Source organism: Carettochelys insculpta, chromosome 21, assembly GCF_033958435.1.
Source record: "Carettochelys insculpta isolate YL-2023 chromosome 21, ASM3395843v1, whole genome shotgun sequence".
Taxonomy (NCBI): domain Eukaryota; kingdom Metazoa; phylum Chordata; order Testudines; family Carettochelyidae; genus Carettochelys; species Carettochelys insculpta.
Window position 1 is genome coordinate 2,756,384 of NC_134157.1, and position 18,403 is coordinate 2,774,786.

General features: G+C 44.3%; 1 protein-coding gene across 7 annotated transcripts in view; it reads left to right on the forward strand.

Annotated features, from left to right (window-relative positions):
* The window catches only part of FKBP15 (FKBP prolyl isomerase family member 15), a 59,382-nt gene that overhangs the window by 16,406 nt on the left and 24,573 nt on the right, over window positions 1-18,403 (forward strand). For all 7 annotated transcript variants that reach the window (XM_075015763.1, XM_075015766.1, XM_075015762.1 and 4 more), the window contains 13 exons: window positions 434-532; window positions 1,434-1,583; window positions 3,127-3,195; window positions 3,481-3,624; window positions 4,057-4,199; window positions 5,181-5,229; window positions 6,696-6,815; window positions 7,166-7,268; window positions 9,710-9,813; window positions 13,853-13,943; window positions 15,818-15,927; window positions 16,556-16,666; window positions 16,857-16,951. In XM_075015763.1, coding sequence (XP_074871864.1) covers window positions 434-532; window positions 1,434-1,583; window positions 3,127-3,195; window positions 3,481-3,624; window positions 4,057-4,199; window positions 5,181-5,229; window positions 6,696-6,815; window positions 7,166-7,268; window positions 9,710-9,813; window positions 13,853-13,943; window positions 15,818-15,927; window positions 16,556-16,666; window positions 16,857-16,951 — 1,388 coding nt within the window. The remainder of the gene's footprint in view (window positions 1-433; window positions 533-1,433; window positions 1,584-3,126; window positions 3,196-3,480; window positions 3,625-4,056; window positions 4,200-5,180; window positions 5,230-6,695; window positions 6,816-7,165; window positions 7,269-9,709; window positions 9,814-13,852; window positions 13,944-15,817; window positions 15,928-16,555; window positions 16,667-16,856; window positions 16,952-18,403) is intronic.

An 18,403-nucleotide genomic window follows, 5' to 3' on the forward strand; every position in this document is an offset into this window, starting at 1 on the left:
TCCTAAAATTAGACTCCTACATTTATGGTTATGGACCCACAATGAAGGGCAAATTTTTCATAAGTGCTGAGTGATGACCAGGTCCCAGTGATTGGCAGCCAAACATGTTCTGCATCTCTGAAGATCAGGCCACTTGTACTCAACTGCCTAAATATGGATTTCCTAACCTAACTTTAGGCATCTTTTATAGGAATTTGTGGCCTGTGTGAAGAACTGTTTAAATCGTATATTTAAGAAATTTCTAAGGCATTTTTCTTCACATTACTGATCAGAGGAATGATGACTAACTTTTGGTACCTGAACCTGGCTAGTTTTTAAGCAATAAAACTCCTCTATCTCCATTTCAGTATATTTTTATCATAATTAAAACCTGAGTGCTTGAACTGAAGACCTCCTTCTAATTTTGATATGTGACTGATTTCCTTTTCCATAGGTTCAGCCCAATAACTACAATACATTTTATGATGATCAGAGGCAAAACTGGTCAATCATGTTTGAGTCAGAAAAGGCAGCCGTGGATTTCAGTAAACAGGTAATCTTTGCAAGTCAGCAGGCTGCACTCTTGCACTAACCCTACCAAAGTTGTTGAGTAGGGTTCAGACCATCAAACATAAGTCATGTTTGCCCCCAGCTTGCTAACCTTTATACATAATCAAAGCCCAGTTCAGTCTCCTCTCCCCACTACCGGAAACATAAAATGCAAGTTGCAAATTTGTGAATGTGCTGAGTTCTGGCTTAGTTATGATGAAATGGCATTCTGTTTGACTCCCTTGAGTACAGTTTAGCGTGCCTCAGATTGTTATACTTCAGACTTCTGTAGCCCTTTCATCCAAAGATATTAGTGTTTTAAAATGTTAGTTAAACCAGTCAGCACTCTGTAGTGAGGTAAGTGATATTCTCATTTGACATGTCAGGAAAGTGCTGCAAAAGGAGTTGAATCATGAGTGATGTCCTCATGTATGAAGTGTGTCTGTAACACTTGGTGTCTTGCTGGTACAGTGAGAAAAAAATTAGATATTGCTTGTCTTCTGTTTTAAGTTAGTGGTTCTTAAACTGTGCGTGGGATCCTGAAGCAAGTTGCAACTTTTTTAACAGAGGTGCCCAAGCTGGCAGTGCACTTGCCAGAACTCAGGGCCAAAGCCAGAGTCCCACCACCCAGGGTTCATGCTTCACCTTACACCCTGAGTGCTGGGGCTCAGATCAGTGGTCCCTTGCCTGGAGATGAAGCCCAAGGGCTTTGGCTTTAGCCCCCTATCCAAGGCAGGCCTTTGTGTCTCTTCCCTTCTCCCCCATCCTAGGGTCATGTAATAATGTTTATTGTCAGCAGTGGGTTGTGGTGCAATGAAGTTTGATAACCCCTGGTCTGAGGAGTTTGTTATGCTGCGGCAGCTGGCCACAGACAAAAGATGCTAATGTTCAGAATTTCTTCACAGTTTTGCATTGCCAAATTCAACAGTAGTGCTTCACTGGACTCGACGCTGTACCAGGATCTCATTGTTGGAGAGGGGCAGGGATTGGAAGTAGGAGACTCTCTGGAGATTGCCTATACTGGTTGGCTGTTCCAGAACCATGGGCTTGGACAGGTAAAAGGGCTTGTACTGCTAGTAATGGGTTAATATTACACATTCTCAAATTGAGGCGTTGGAAGAGACTTGTAATCTCAAAATCATTGGATGTGCAAAGTATTCTTTCCATCACAACTTACCCTGTGATGGGGTGTCCCAGATCTACAGGATTGGTGACTGAGGGCTTGTCTCCAACAGCAGATCAGTGCTGCAGTAGTTGATCCACTGGAGCTTGATTTAGCAGATCTCTTGAAGCATAAGGTAGACATCACGATAAGTTGACTTTCCTTGTTATTGATGTAGGTAGAATTGTGTGACACAGGTCAACGTAAGGTAGTGTGGACCTAGCCTCAGAGGCACTTACATCTTAGTCTGCCCAGAGAGCAGGTTTATACCCCTTTTCCCCCACTTCCCACAGGGCAGCAATGCTAAATATAGGAGGAACTGAGGCACACACAAGATATTTGTGTGAGGGTTTTTTTGAAAGACTAAATTCCTTTTAGTATTGAGCAGTGGAGATGATAATAGGTTCCATAAGCACTCGGGAAAAGATGATCAAAATGTTTTTGACTTACTTTTAATATCCAACATAGTTATTAAACAGATCCATGAAAACAGAGCTAATCATCCTGGCTTTGAAGCGGCTTGACCAGGCATCAGGTATTACTTAACTTCTGCCATCAAAGCCTCTCTTCTCTTGAATCTTAGGAATGTCTGAAGTTGTGCTTGATTTAGTACTTAGTTGGACAGGAAAGCTTTGAGGGAGATGGGGAGCATCGTATTGCTACAAAAACCTGTTCTTGTAGCTGTGTGTCAGCTCCATAAAACACACAGGGCAGCCTCTTCCATGTGTCCTATTCTCAGCCAGCTCCTTGTGCTAAGACGGAAGAATGTTAGTCCTTGTACGTAATCAATAAGGCGACTTCTTTTATTCTTTGGGAAGCAAGTCATTAGGATGTCAGCATAATGCAACATTCCCATTTAATGTGATTCATTCTCCCCAAAGCTATCGAACTTAAAGTTGCTTTTTAAGCCTGAGTCTCTGGTTACTGCATCCCTACAGACTGTCAATTGACAGGTGGTTAGAAACTCTATACATACTGTGTCACTCTTCTGCTGTCCCCACTTAGTGTTGTTTTTAAGGTTACCACATGGGGGGAGACATAGGTGGTGGTGCTGCTGCTACTACTACTACTACTACTTCACCCTTGTACTCCGCATGGAGCATAGGTCATCTACAAGTCTCCTCCACCTCACTCTGTCTTGGGACAAAACTTCTAGGTGGCTTCAGGAGTGCCCCAGTTGTCCTTTTGTCTCAGTTGACCTTATCCACATTGTCTGAGGTCTTCCTCTTTTGTGGGTTCCATGTGAAAGCTTGATGGATTCTGCTGGATGATGGTTTTCTGAGAGTTGCGGGAGACATAAGTAGTACTAAATATGAAATGAAAGGACATTGGGGTCTTTGTATTTTACATTGTTTACTAGCTTTACAGTCGCAAACTTCATCAGTTCCATGGTAGGCAAGCCTAGTGATTGTACCATTTAACCTTCAATTCCATAGGTGTTTGAGTCCAATGTCAACAAGGACAAGCTGTTGCGTCTGAAGCTGGGTTCTGGAAAAGTCATTAAGGTAGAACTTCTGACCTTTTTACCTTCATTTCTCTACTAAAATCTCATAGATCTTGAAGAACTTCTGAAAGTTCTGCCTGGATTCAAACAAACCATAATCAATTATACTGTATTTGATACAGAACAAACTGCCAGAGGCTACTTTTTGCGGTGTCCAAGTGTTGGCTACTGTGCCCTTTAGCCTGGCCTAGAACAGCCTTATGAGAATGATTGTAGATCCTTTAATGTCACTGAGTCAGACTGCTGCTTACAAATCAGCTTTCTTGTGTGTTTCTGAAATGTAAAGGGTTGGGAAGAAGGGATGATTGGGATGAAGAAAGGAGGAAGACGACTTCTCATTGTTCCTCCAGCATGGGGTTATGGGTCCCAAGGAGTACCCAATCGCATTCCTCCCGATTCCACATTGGTTTTTGAGGTGGAAGTTAAGCGGGTGAGTATCTCCTTTCAAATTTATTTTTGTACAACTGATTTGGGTAGTTGGTCGGCAACACTTCTAGAAACTTCTGCCTATGAAATAACACCCCCTCCTCTGCATCAGTTAAAAGCTTCTATATACCCAATACAATATTGGGATAAGTACAGAAAATATAGCTGCGTTAATAAGCTACATTTTGATTTGAGAGACCTTTCTGTTGTATGTAAGATGTTCCGGAAAAACACTAGCCTTTGTTAAGTTATGAAGAGTGAGATGGTAAGGGAAACGCCAAACCTATAATTCTTAAATAGATGCAAATTTTTACTCTGGTGCAAATGGTAGTGTGGTGAACAAAATGTTGGCCAGAATGAAGCAGAACATTAAATTATTGTTTCTGGACCCAGAAAAACAGATCTGTGTGTAATATCTTCATCATGGTTTTCTTAGGTGAAGCTGGTGAAGGAGTCTGGCTCTGATGGGCAGAGTATTGGTTCTAGGGATTCTTCTGTATCTTCCCCAGTACCCAATTCAGACAGCTTCACCACAGACACTGTTGGAGTGCCTCCTTCTACAATACCTCCAAAGCCTGGGTAAGAAAATAAGGAAGCAGTATGAGTTCTGAGCTCCAATAACTTAATATTTGTGAAAGTCTCAATAAGACCCAAACTGAGGGCAGCATTCCCATGATATCAAAAGTAACGCAAGAATCCTCCCTGCTTGTTGCTACATTAAAACCTGATGAACATTTACTAAAATTGTATAAATCTATGCCGTATTTGGCAAACCTAGGCCCTGACTTGCATGCTGAGCTCCTGGCAGGATCAGTACCACAGATAAACATTTGCTATTCAAAAAAGTTAACACTTTCTGCCGTTTGGACAAGGTTTGCCTTGGGACTTGACAGACTCTGAGAAGAAGATCAATGAAATCAGTCTTTGCCCTGCAGCATGCAACTGAGGTCTGACATGACCAGTGTTGTAGTTCTTGATCAGTTTATTGTCACACCAAATGGAAGCCACTTGTGTCTGTGGTTATGCAAAGTTTGGAAAAACAGCTTTGTTCCTGTTGTAACTTTCTTTGAGGAAAGACTGTTTCAGATTGGGATCTGGTCATCTGTTAGCATCAGACGGTGGTGAAGCAGTGTTCAGTTTGCATCACAAAAATAGCTGTCTAGTTCATGTAATAAATACCAGTAAGAGATTTCTAACAGATCACATTTTCTCATTATTGGAGAAACAGCCCAAGTCTTAGAAGTACAAATTCTTAGTACAACATAATAGGTTAGTAAATGTAAGTCTGGAGGTGTATATCTATACAGTGGGTATTCATTTGAGCACATAAGTTCCACAGTCATGGAATTTGTTACAAAGTAGTGGTCCAGAATCTAGGCTGTTATGTATGGTTACTATTAGCTTTCCAAACATGAAGGGTTAAAATATCATGGCAAAGTGACGTTTTGTTCAGGGGACTGCAGTTGACAGCTGTGTTCAATGATTTGTATATTCTTCAGTTCTTCAGAGTTTTTTTTCCCCCCTAACGTTAATCCCAGCTTGTATCTGTTTCTTCTGCAGTGAGCCAGCTGTTCGAGCCAAGTCGAACTCTATAAGTGAACAACTAGCAGTAAGTGTTGCTTTAGCTAATTTGAAACTTATACGGGAATGTTTAAGGCTTTCCCACCTTGTTAAAATAATGCTGAGGTGTATCTGAAGTGTATGCAGTCAAGGCACTCTTTTGTTACTACTTATTTTATTACCCAGAAGCCTCACTTGGGATCAAAGCCTTGTTTGGCTGAGTGCTGTCCATTCAGAACTGAAACTTTGTTTTTTGAGCTAACAGCAGGAGTTTTATACTTAAAACTAAGCTTCCTGGATTGTTAATGGAATATGTGTTTGTATTCAGGCTGAAATGATAGTTAAAAAGCCAGTTGGATAACATTGTCTGTCTGTAATATACAAGCTCCCTGCTTTTTCATAATTTCTTTAGAACAGCCAATAACTGCACAGGAGCCTGAAACAACTGTATTCCCTGTGTTCAGAGGCTTTGTCATTACTGATCTTTGGAAAGGGAAACACCTCCTTCACTTCCCTTTGCCTGCTCATTTGGCATATTGTTTTAAAAAGGTTGCATCTGTCATCGCGTTAATGGTGAGGAGTGTCTTCCTACCCTCCTTTGAGGGGAAAAGCAGTGGCCAAGACTGCTCCCAGCCTCTTTGGATTCAGCTGACTCAGCTGCATGCAGCCTCACTGCAGGGATGGTTACATAGCAATCCACAAGGCTGCAGGCCTCTGGATACCCTCTTCCGGTCCCAGACACCTTGCAGGATCTCCCATTGAAGGGAATGGGTTTGTTCTTGGATCGGACAGACTCAAGGACTACCATGAAATCTGTCTTGGGATGCACATGCTGGCTACCCAAGGAAGGCCTTTCAAGACTCAGAAGCAGCAATGGAAGCACTAGTCATGCCCAAGGCAGGAACCTTTCTGCCACAAAGACCAGAATAATAGGTGCAAGCCAGTCAGAGCCAAGCCCATCGATCTTCTTGCCTCTGGTGGGGCTCCGTGCCACCAGCTCACTGGCAGGACTCTGGGCCTCTCTGGTCCAGCAGTATCCATGGTCCTGATGCTGCCAGACCAGAGAGTGATGAACCAGGGAACTGCAGCTTGTATTTAGCTTGGATGTTTTGGTTTCCTTAATCAGACCTTGAGAGGAGCTCTGAAGTTTGTCCTAGCCATCAACAGAAGTTGGTTCAATAAAAGTTTTTACCTTAGCCCATATGTCTTTTTGTCTTGTTAATGTTTTCATACCATCAATAGCCACACAGTACTCCTGGCTGTAAAAACAGAATATTAACTCCTTACTTCTCTGTTGTTCAGGTATTATCTAAAAGGCCTAAAGGTCTCGGGAATTCTCTAAATACAGAAACTGTCTTCTTTGGATACCTGGAAAAAGACTGAGCAAAGCTTGTGCAATGAAGTCTGTGTGTGATTCTGGGGGGTGGGGGAGGGTGGTACAGTGCCACAGTAGTTGGGGTTAGCATCAAGACAACACTGCAAAATGGGTTAAGAGATTGCAAATGTTTCTTCCAGAATCCTGATGTAGCAAAAGCAAAGCTCATTTCTCGGATGGCTAAAATGGGACAGCCTATGCTACCTTTCCTTGCAGGGACAGCAGGCGCTCAGCTTGATTCCAGTGACTCAGAAATAGAGGTATGTCGCCACACACTCATTGTCCTTAAAATGTAGGGTTTGATATAAATTTCAGGCCATGTGGGACCTATTGCTGAGTGCACAGGGTCTGCTCAACCTTCCTGCATGGTGACTACTCTGTTAGTGTCTTGCTTTCACCTTTTTGAAGCTCATTGGGATACCTTGTATAACTTGGAGCTGTTTGATGTTCAGTTCCATGTGAGGCTAGCATTCCTGTCAAACTTAAATTCCATGTCTGTATATGGGTTCACTACTGTTAATAATAACTGGTCTTGGGAATGGCTTTGCATCCAAACTTTTGGCTAAGTTGTTAGCTCACTAATACTGACTGAAACCTGTGCATGTTTTAGGACCCAAATATATTACGAGGAACAGCACAGCCTGTCTCTTCATCCCCCAAGAGACCTTTCTCACAGCCAGCTCATGCAGTATTGCCGCAGTTGACAACACAAGGTAATGAATTAGTTTGCCTGGGTTTGATAAGTAGAAACTGCACTCATGGACTGGCGTGTTTAAGCACTTCCTGCTGCACGAATGGTGTGCTCTTATAAGGAGCTGAAAAGAGGAAGTGACTTGTGAGTGACCCTTGCATCATGCAGCAGTCCAGATGGACTATTTCTTGTATGAATGAGGCTGAGTTACTTAGGGTATGTGCTCACTGCAGAGTCAGTTCTAGTTATCTGCGCTGCAGTTACTTCTCATGAGTTATATAGTAACAGAGAGGTAGCCGTGTTAGTCTGTGTACTCCATCAGAACAAAGCAGCAGAAATGTACCACCTTAAAGACTAACAGAATGATTTATTCGGTGATGAGCTTTCATGGGACAGACCCACTTCAGATCAACTTCATTTCATGTCTCTGTTCATACCACCTGTTAATGTGTCAAATTTGAATATGTACTCTAATTCACAAATCTCTTGCCCTAATCTGTTGTTAAATTCTTTGTGTTCTAGGACACACATTCTTAGGTCTTTAACAGAATGGCCCACTCTATTGAAGTGTTCACTGACCCACTTATATGTATTGATTTTCTTGATGTCTGCTCTGTGTCCATTTATTCTTTGGCGAAGGTTTTGCCCAGGCTGTCCAATGTACATAGTGGCATGGCTTTGTTGGCACATAATAGTATATATAATGTTGGTGGAAGTGCACGAGAATGTGCCTTTGATCTTGTAACTAACATGGGCTACGTCTACACGTGCACGCTACATCGAAATAGCTTATTTCGATGTAGCGATTTCGATGAATAATGTCTACACGTCCTCCAGGGCTGGCAACGTCGACGTTCAACTTCGATGTTGCGCAGCAGCACATCGAAATAGGCGCTGCGAGGGAACGTCTACACGCCAAAGTAGCACACATCAAAATAAGGGTGCCAGGAACAGCTGCAGACAGGGTCACAGGGTGGACTCAACAACAAGCTGCTCCCTTAACGGGCCCCTCCCAGACACAGTTGCACTAAACAACACAAGATCCACAGAGCCGACAACTGGTTGCAGACCCTGTGCATGCAGCATGGCTCCCCAGCTGCAGCAGCAGCAGCCAGAAGCCCTGAGCTAAGGGCTGCTGCACACGGTGACCATAGAGCCCCACAGGGGCTGGAGAGAGAGCGTCTCTCAACCCCTCAGCTGATGGCCGCCATGGCGGACCCCGCTATTTCGATGTTGCGGGACGCGGATCATCTACACGTGCCCTACTTTGATGTTCAACTTCGAAGTAGGGCGCTATTCCCATCCCCTCATGGTGTTAGCGACTTCGATGTCTCGCCGCCTAATGTCGATTTCAACTTCGAAATAGCGCCCAATACGTGTAGCCGTGACGGGTGCTATTTCGAAGTTGGCGCCGCTACTTCGAAGTAGTGTGCACTTGTAGACGCGGCCATGGTTAGGTCCAGTGATGGTATCCCCAGAATAAATATGTGGACAAAGTTGGCAGTGGAGTTTGTTGCAAGGAAGATTTTCAGGATTAATATTAGTGTGGTGTCGCCTGTGTTATCAACTACCTCACGCATTACAAGGGCTGCTTACTTTCCTTTGATGCTCATAATTATCTCAAACAGAACAATTAACATCCCTCCACCTCACCCCCTTTTTCAATCCTATTTGATTTGTCAGTTTTCATTGCAATTTTTTGGTCCTCTGTACTTATAAATGTCAGTCTGTATTAGAAATGAAATTGATCTGATGAAGTGGGTCTGTCCCATGAAAGCTCATAACCGAAAAAATCATTTTGTAAGTCTTTAAAGTGCTACATTTCTGCTGCTTTGTTCTCTCATGAGTTAGTCTAGCTTGAATGGAAGCATCTGCAAAGTAACATTTGAGCAGCTTTTGTCCATGCTGGCATTGCACTTGTTTGTGTCACTAAGACTGCTGGGGACACATCCTGTGGCTTGCTGAGCTTCTCTAGGAATTATTTCCCAGCAGATTGTGGGAGAATGTCTCTGTCCTTGCCATGTACATGAAGGAGAGAAGGGGAATTGTGGCAAGGTATTGGCAGACTCATAGCATTCAAGTGGAGCTAGCTGGCTTCCATGCTGCCAGAGTGGTGACAGCAGCTGAGTTACATTCACTGAAGCTCTAACCTTTACCTCCGGGCAGGCCAGACAATTTGAGTTCAAGCACAACCACGTGCATTTAAGTATTTGTGTGTGGAGGGCACCCAAGCTAGGACCAAACTCTTGCTTACTTTACAATGAGCACAGCCCCTTGATCTTCCTCAAACAGATTCTTTTAGGCAGATTTGTGGATTTTGTCCTATTAATCTTGGTCTAATCAGTGACTGTAGTTATGTGACTTGTGCAGGGTCCTATACACTTAAGTGAAATAATTTAGGCAACTGAAAATGACTGTCAACAGCAAAGGATGTGTTGGGTGTCTTCTCTGGTTCCTTTTCAGTACCTCAGCCATCTGCTTCTGGACTCCAAGCGCCCTCTGCTGCTCTAGTGCCTGCAACCCTCCAGCCCCATTCAACTCTCCCTGGAAGTGCGCAATGCTTTCAGGTATTGCAGTCAGACCGTGAGGTCTCTGGTGGCAGTGTTTGTTTAGATATGTGCTCTTCTTCATTGTGGGCAAGAGGGGATCCTTAGCAAGAACAGAGGAGCCACCCAGAAAAGGCTGTTGGAAAAGCATGGGGTTCAGAGGAAAGTCCCAAAAAATAATTAGAGCGTAAGAATGGCTGCGGGTTAGACAAATGGTCACTGGAGCCCAGTATATTCCCACTGTGCACAGTACTACGTGCTTGTCACCGTTTCCCCAGAAGAGGCAATCAGCAAATGCTCTGACTGCTGTCACCCATCCTAGCTCCTGTGTCTGCCCATCAACTTCATTGGGTGACTCCTGATCCTTGTGTTATGTGAAGGGGTAAGCAACACTTTTTTCAGATGGTGTGTTGACATGAATAGGGATTTTATAGACCTCTTATTTCCCCCACCCCTGCCCCGGTCGTCTCTTAAGCTGTGTAAGTGGTCACAGGGTAAGAGAGAACATGGGTTTTCTCCACCCCCACTCCGAGAGGTGTCCTGTGTGTGGGAGGACACCATAACATGCTCTGGAAGGAGGATTCTGACTGCGCAGTTGTTCCCCTGACTCTCCCTTGAGGTTCTCCTTCCCAAAGACTTCCTTCTTTCTCAGCAGCACAGAGGCTGTCAGATAGGGAATGGGACTGCTGTACTGTGTCCCGAAAGTCTCATCTCTATGCTCTGTCTCCCTTAGCTCTTGCAATTCCACCACTCTAGTCTCACAAGTCTGCCCTTGCTCTGAGTGCTATATGCCACCTGCGCACAAGGCAGGTAATAATACATACTGCATTCAGTGCAATAAATTAGATAGTCTCTGCTCTGGTGCTGGGCTTGTGCCTGCATTATTTGCATTCTTGCAGGGTTCTCTGTTTATGCTTGTGGGGTGTGGTTAATTTGTTTAGAGACCATCACTAGATGTATCTTGCTTGTACAGCTTCTGTTTGCTGCTTCTGCTCACTAGCGCCTCTGATCACTTACAACTGGCTTTTAAAATCCTAGTTATCCCTGACCTCTTATCAAGGTATCCTGAAAGGATTAGGGATCAAAGGATGATCAGCTTGATCCTTCTTAGGAAGTTGTCTGCCTTTCCTGGGAAGCTTCTAGACCCATCACAGAGCCTCCCTTCCTCCACCCTCCCAACAAAACACACTATCAACTTCCCTTGACCAGGCACACTGCAAGTGAGCAAGCACACAACAAACTCATGCCAAGGGTCATGTGTTCATTGCTCCTTCACCAAGATAACTCCCTTGTTTTCTAGAATTAGGAAATGTGCCTTCTGATAAACTAGACAGATTGAATTACTTCAGTTTAACAAAGAGATGGGTAAGGTGTAAATTGCTTTGTCATTATACAGTCATAAGACTCTACATGGGGAACAAATATTTACTAATGTATTCTTCAAGCAGAGAATGGTATAAAATAATCCAATGGTGGTTGCTAAAGCTAGACAAATTCATTCTGGAAATAAGGCACACATTTTTAATAATAATTAATTAACCCTGGAACACTGACAGAACTTTTTAAAATCTCCAGTACAGTAAACCCTCAAGTTCCTGCAACTGCAGTGTAACTCAGATTTTTGTGCAAGACTGGGGAAACGGGAACCAGACTGCAGCTTGGTTCCCAGCTCCCCTGGGCCTGCAGGAGCTGGGAAACTGACCTGCCCACCAGGGCTTGTCAGTTTCTTGGATCCCAAAGTGGTGGGGAGCCAGGAACTAGGGGGACTTGGAGAGAGACATGAGCAGCAGCCTGGCTCCCCTTTCCATGAAGAGCTGGGAAACTGACCAGGGCAGCAACCCTGGTCAGTTTTCTGGCTCCAAGGAGTGGAGGGGAGCCAGGCTGCCCCTGGTTCCCTACCCTCCACTGGCTGGAGCCAGGAAAGTGACAAGGGCTGCTTACCTGGTCAGTTTTGTAGCTCTGAAAGGGGAGGGGAGCCAGGCAGGGACTTGTTTCCCAGCTCCCTGCTGCTTGCCAGATCCAGCTGGACAGTTTCCTGGCTGCTTCTCCCTGCCTTGCTCAGCAGCACTGCTGGGGGAATGCAGGGAGAAGGGGCTTTTAGCCTCCCTAGCTGCCTGCAGCTGCAGAGCAGCTTCAAGTTGCACTTAATTCACATTAAAACAAAAAGCAGTCAAGTAGCACTTCGAAGACTAGCAAAATAGTTTATTAGGTGAGCTTTTGGGGGACAGACCCACTTCTTCAGACCATAGCCAGACCAGAACAACACGGCTCCCTCTCTGTTACTTTTTAATTCACATTAAAGCAAGTTGCACACAACGTGAAGCTGCATATTTTGAGGGTTCACAGTACTAGAGTCCTTTCCACAGAAATGGATTGTAACCTGACACTCACGTAAGGGGAGAATTTTCAAGAGCTCTTTTGAACCCTTGGTTCACGTTGAATGGTGACAGAAAGGGCCGTGTTAGTCTATATACTATCAAAACAAACAAGCAGTCCAGCAGCACTTTAAAGATTAACAAAATAACTTTATTAGGCATTGAGCTTTCGTGGGATAGAGCCACTTCTTCCGATCATAGCCATACCAGAACAGACTCCATATTTTAGGTACAGAGAACCAAAAATAGTTATCAAGGTTGACAAATCAGAAAAATTGTAATCAAGGTGGGCAAATCAGTGGAGAAGAGGGGCAGTAGGAAGGTGAGAAGTCAAGAGTCAGATAAAACAAAGTATGTGAAGAGTCCATATAATGGCCCAGGTAATTGGTGTCTTGGTTAAAATTCACAAGCCTGTCAGCCAGCACTTGAATGGAGTGGGCCATTCTGTTAATGACCTGTGTTTTACTGAAAAGGAACTTTGAGAGTCGCCTGCAAATAGAGAGTGCCGAGCTCTCTCTTACATTCAAATTCGATATGTTAACACATGGTTTGAACTGGGATGCCAATTACCTGGGCCATTATATGGACTCTTTTTCATACTTTGTTTTATCTGACTCTTGATACTCTCTCTTCCTCTCCCCCCCCCCCCCCCGCCCCCCCGCTCCTGCTGTCCCTCTTGTCTTCTGATTTGTCAGCCTTGATAACTATTTTTGGTTCTCTGTACCTTAAATATTGAGTCTGGTTTTGTATGGCTATGGTCTGAAAAAGTGGGTCTTTCCCACGAAAACTCACCCAATAAATTATTTTGCTAGTCTTTAAAGTGCTACTGGACTACTTGGTTCATGTTGTTACCTTGTATGCAAATCTAGTCCTAAGTGACCAGAAGAAAATGTCATTTTTCTGACTTGGATGTTTTAAATTTTTAAACTTAACACAGGTCTTGATTTTGAGTATAATTTCCCTGATTCTGTTTTACTTAGAGAAAATAAATTAGAGCAATTGCATTTGCTACAACTGTGGGGCTATGAAACCCAGGTCAAAATGTTTCACTTGAAAAATTCCACAGTGAAGCCCCAGCACACAAACACATCTATTAAGCATGCCTACTTACCGAAACACATCTCTTTGTAACTTCCACAGGCACAAACAACGTCTCCTTTGCCAGGAGAATGTTCCACAATCGGAACTAAATATGTGAAAAGTTCCACCTCCCAGATTTCAACTGTTCTTCATTACTTCATGTAAAGAGTCATATTTGGTTATGGCAGGAAAAGTTTCTCAACCACTTCAGACACTGCTGAGCAGACCTTTACTCAGGCTTTCTAAAAATAATTTACTTTTGAGCCAATGCCAAGCCTGGTAGTTTAGTATTAAATGGAAACTCTTTGAGTTAAGAGCATTTTTGACCCCCAAATGCTTCAGTTCATATACCTTGAGTGAAGGAAGCTTGTCGGGAGAAAAACATAGATTTTTGTGGTGGTCATCTTTGGTAAGACAGAAGTGACTGGGTTTTGTTCTGCTTTAAAAATGGCTGCAGTGACATTGGCTCTCTTAACAGCTGTTTTGAGACTATTTAATGTACAGATGTTCCACTCTGACCTTGTTCCTCCAACTTCATCCGCAGCAGTATAGGGAGTAGCATGTCACTGAAACTGTTGAAATGAAGTGTTGTCTTCTTCCCTTAGCCGTATGCAGGAATGGCATATCCCTATTCGCAAACTGCTGCTGCTTCCCAGCTCCAGCCTGTAGGGCAGACGTATCCGGCACCTTTCCAAGGTATATCAAGTAAATTATGCGCCATATACCATCTCTCAGTGGCACTGTTGCATTGTGAATTATGTTTTGTAATAAATATCCACACAGGACTGGAAGCAGACATATGCCCATCCTGTTCAGAGCATGAGCTGGCCCCTGTATTTCCATCTGTCAGCCCAGTTTTATGTTGTGCTACTTTATTTTTTTAGAACAACAAGAAATCTTGTGGCACTTTATAGACTAACACAGATTTGGAGCATAAGTTTTCGTGAGCAAAGACCCACTTCATCATATGCATGAGTGGAGGGGGGCATGGTTTATGGGGTATTTAAAGAATGGGGTCCCAGAAAAAGGGAGGGCCAGAGCTGACAAGGTCTATTCAGCAAGGTGGAAATGTATTTTTTTCATGACTCATAAGAGCAAAATGATTCTTAATCATTCCAATTCTGCCCCTACCCACAAACACACACTCAGAGGAGAGACTACATTTAGTACAAAAGTCCCCAGGCGTGTTCCCAAGTGTGCACGTAGCTAGTAACATTAACATAGCCACTTGTTAAATTTCATTATAAATTAATTGTTCATTACGCCACTGCATAGGTTTTCCTGTTCTGTATATCTGTAGATCATCAGTGTTGCTGCCAAATGTTTAAATCCCTACATGGGGGACAAGTATTTACAAAGAGCTCTTCAATCTAACAAACTGGGGTAATGGTCCCAATAGTTGGCAGCTAACACCACATCATTTCAGATTGGAACTAATGCCATATGGTTTTAGCAGTGAGAATAATTAACCATTGGAATGATTTACCAAGGCTCTCATGGTTCTTTTCATTTAAACTTTGCTAAATGACAGACTGGATGTTTTCCGATAAATACTTTAGGGCCAGTGGTTCTCACACAGGTTTCCAGGGCCATGCAGAGGTTTCAGGGGGCTGCCAAGCGGGGCTGACCCTAGACTTGCTGAGTCCAAAGGCAGAAAGTTGAAGCTGCGCTGCATGTGGCTGAAGTCTGGAGTCTGAGCTCTGGCCCTCGGGACTAAGGATGAAGCCTGATCAACTTAGCATTGCGGGGCCTCCTGCCTTATGAGGCCTCAGACAGGTGCCTTGCTTGCTACCATCTAACGCAGGCTCTGGCTCTTATAGGCAGAAAAAAAGTTATGGCACAGGTGTGCTGTGGAGCTTTTATAGCATGTGGGTGTGGGCGAGAGGCTCAGAAAGAAGAAGGTTGGGAACCCCTGCTCCAGGGATTAGTTTGGGGCAGTTCTCTGGCCTGAGTTGCATAGGGGGGTCAGGCTAGACCAGGGGTAGACAAAATTCTTGGCCTGAGGGCCACATCTGGGTGCGGAACTTGTATGGAGGGCCATGAATGTGAATGTTACCTAGGGGGCTGTAGCCTGGAAAGGGGTAGGCAGCAGGAGGGGAGTTTTATAAGGGCAGTTTCAAGGCTCTGTCCTGCGGCTGGGGCCATAGGAGACTGGGAGGGTCCAGCTCTGATGACTGGCTGAACAGCAAGGAGACTGGTGCTTAGGGGATTAGGGTTGGTACTCCTGGCAAAGCTGTCTCAGACTCACTGCCCAGTGGGAGTCAGGAACTGGACTGAAGGGTCCCATGAGCGGGATGTGGCTTGCAGGTGTTGTCCCTATTCCCTCCCCTCCTCTCCCAACTGCCTAGACTACATTATCCTTCTGGCCTTGAAATATATGAATTGCTGTGAATACATCCATTGATTTCTTGAACCATAGACTTGGTTTCTTATAGTTAAAGCAATAACATACCTCACCTTTAATGGTGGCCCCCACAGCTGCCACGCTTTGAATACGGATCAGTGCTAATACTGCTGCTTCTGAGATGGTCTTTTTGCCTCAGTGGTCATTTCTCTCCTTCCCATTCTAGGACCTGGTGACGTTACTTCATTCCTGATGATGGAAGCTCGACAACATAACACTGAAATCCGAATGGCTGTTAGCAAAGTAGGCGATAAAGTAGATCACCTAGCTGCCAAGGTAAAGACATAGAGGTGGTGGTAGAAGAGGGAGACCTAATGAGGGGAGGGAGGGGCTTTTCTGAAGGGGATAAATCCTCTTGCCCTTATCAAACATATAGGCTGTGTCTAGACTAGCATTCCTCTTCCAAAAGAGGCATGCAAATGAGGTACATATTTACGTATCTTGTGTCTCATTTGCATATTTTTTCAAAAGGAGAAAAGCTGTGTAGATGCGACTCTTTCGAAAGTAAACCCCATCTTCAAAAGAACCCTTCTTCCCCCTCAAAAAAAAAAAAGTGGGGGAGGAAGGGTTCTTTCATAGATGGGGCTGACTTTCGAAAGAGCCACATTTACACTGCTTTTTCTTCTTTCAAAAGAAGCCCTTTTGAAAGAATAGGCAATTGAGGTGCCAAATATATAAATCTGCATCTTATTTGAATTTTCAATTTCCTCATTTGCATGCCTCTTGTATCATCCACCAGCAAAAGTTGGTCCAAGAAAAGATACTATTACACTTACTTTGTGTGTGTCAGGTGAAGTTATGACAGCTTGAATGGAAGCTTTGTATAGTCTTGACTTCTGTTCACTGCTAAATGTTCGCATGAGCAGCTTATTGAAGTCTGGCTTCCATGGTTTGCTCCTTACAGGTGGAGGAATTACAGAAACAAAACACCAGCAGCAATTTGCTGTTACCTGGCATCTCTTCAGTTACCATGGAGCCTACCATGCTCATGAGCAACATCCAGCGCATCATTCAGGTGAGGGTGACTGTGTGCTTGGGTAGCCTTGTTGGCTGCTTAATGAGGAAGCTACTATTGTGTTCTGTAGCTGCCTCGGCAGTAGCAGCATTACTATTACATTTCTTCTGATGATGAAATCAGCTGTAGGTGGCATTCCTTATCACCCCAAAAAGGGTGACTCTGCTCATATCCTGTGGTTACACCTTAGGAGAATGAGAGGTTGAAGCAGGAGATATTTGAGAAGAGCAGCCGGATTGAAGAACAGAATGAGAAGATCAGCGAATTGATTGAGCGGAATCAACGGTGAGGAATGGGAGGTACAGCCATCTTCTGGCTACTTAGCTGCACTTTTCTTTTACCTGGTGAGGTGGTCTTCGTTTCACGGCAGAGTGGAGCAAAGATCACTGACCTCAGAGGGAGAGGACCAATGTTCCTTGTAAGCTGAGCACTTGGGTGGCCACCCAGGAGAGATCTCAGGTGGCCACAGCCAGCAGCCTGTGTGTCTTCAGGTAGTGGAAATCTGCACGTGCTTCAATGCGCATCTCAGGCTGTGACGGCAGCCGGGAAGGGGGAGAGATCTAATCTCTGATCACAGCAGCTGGATTTGGCTGCATCTGCTGCTGCCTGTGAGAAACACAGTGCTCTCTCCTGCTGACATAAGCTGAGCTGGGTGGGAAGACTGATTGCATGGGTCAGGTGGGAAATTAGGGGCTGGGGGCCAGTGAGGTGCAGGTAAGGAGTTTGTTTGGGGCGTCTTGACTCCCATCTGGGCTGCTGCAAGAGTTGGACCCTCTTGCACTCAGCATAGCGCCCTGGCTGGGCTGCAGCTGCTGGTGCAGAGGGGGAGACACAGGACTCTCTCCATGGGTCGGGAAGGGAAGGCAAGCAGGCTGCATAGGGGCCAGTGGGGGAGGCAGGAGGCCTAAGTTTCAGGTGGGTTATGCTGGGGCATAGTAGGTATATGGGTATGTGGGAGAAACTCTGTTGTCCCATTAATGTAGCAGAGGGAGCTTGGTCTATCTTCCCCTTTCTTGTTGAGGCTGGAGTGAGGAGGAACTGGTATTAATTATCAACTGATTGGTGACATGATCACAGCATTTGAACTATGTGTGGAAAAATATGATGGGAGACAGAATAATAGCACACTGCCATTTGCCACTGTTAGACTTGAAGAGCAAACACAAAACAGTGAACCCGCTGCAGTTCTAGACCAATATGTTTTTCATCTATTATCAGCAGGGAAAGATAGAACTTACTTTTGGCGTTTGGTGAGTTTGTTGTGGGTGACCGTCTGTGTGGCGGTGTTAGACAGTCTGGGCTAAAATTTATTTTGACCAGAGGGAGACAGATCCAGAGCAGAGTGGTAAAGATGGCAGAGAGATTCTGCATTAGCAGATCTTACTAGAGGATCAGACTGCACTTTTATTGGTGTTTTCTTATTATCAAGAATTTAGGCTGCTTTTGTAGATAAGGATGCAGGCTTTAGTGAATGAATACTGAAGCGAAAGCATGTAGAGAAGCCTAGGTCCTGACACTTGCATCATTACACATCAAACAAGCTTACATAGCTGTTAGTGGCTTAAGGTGAGAAAGAAGAGGATTCTTTTAACAAAATTCTTTTGGGGTGTTATAGCTATCTGATATCTCTGGTATAACTTTTTTTTTTTTTCTTTTAAAATCCTGTGTTACTAAGGGTATTGGAAACCTAATTTAGCAGATAGCAAAGATCGGGCCTTTAGTTCTGCAAAACTAAGC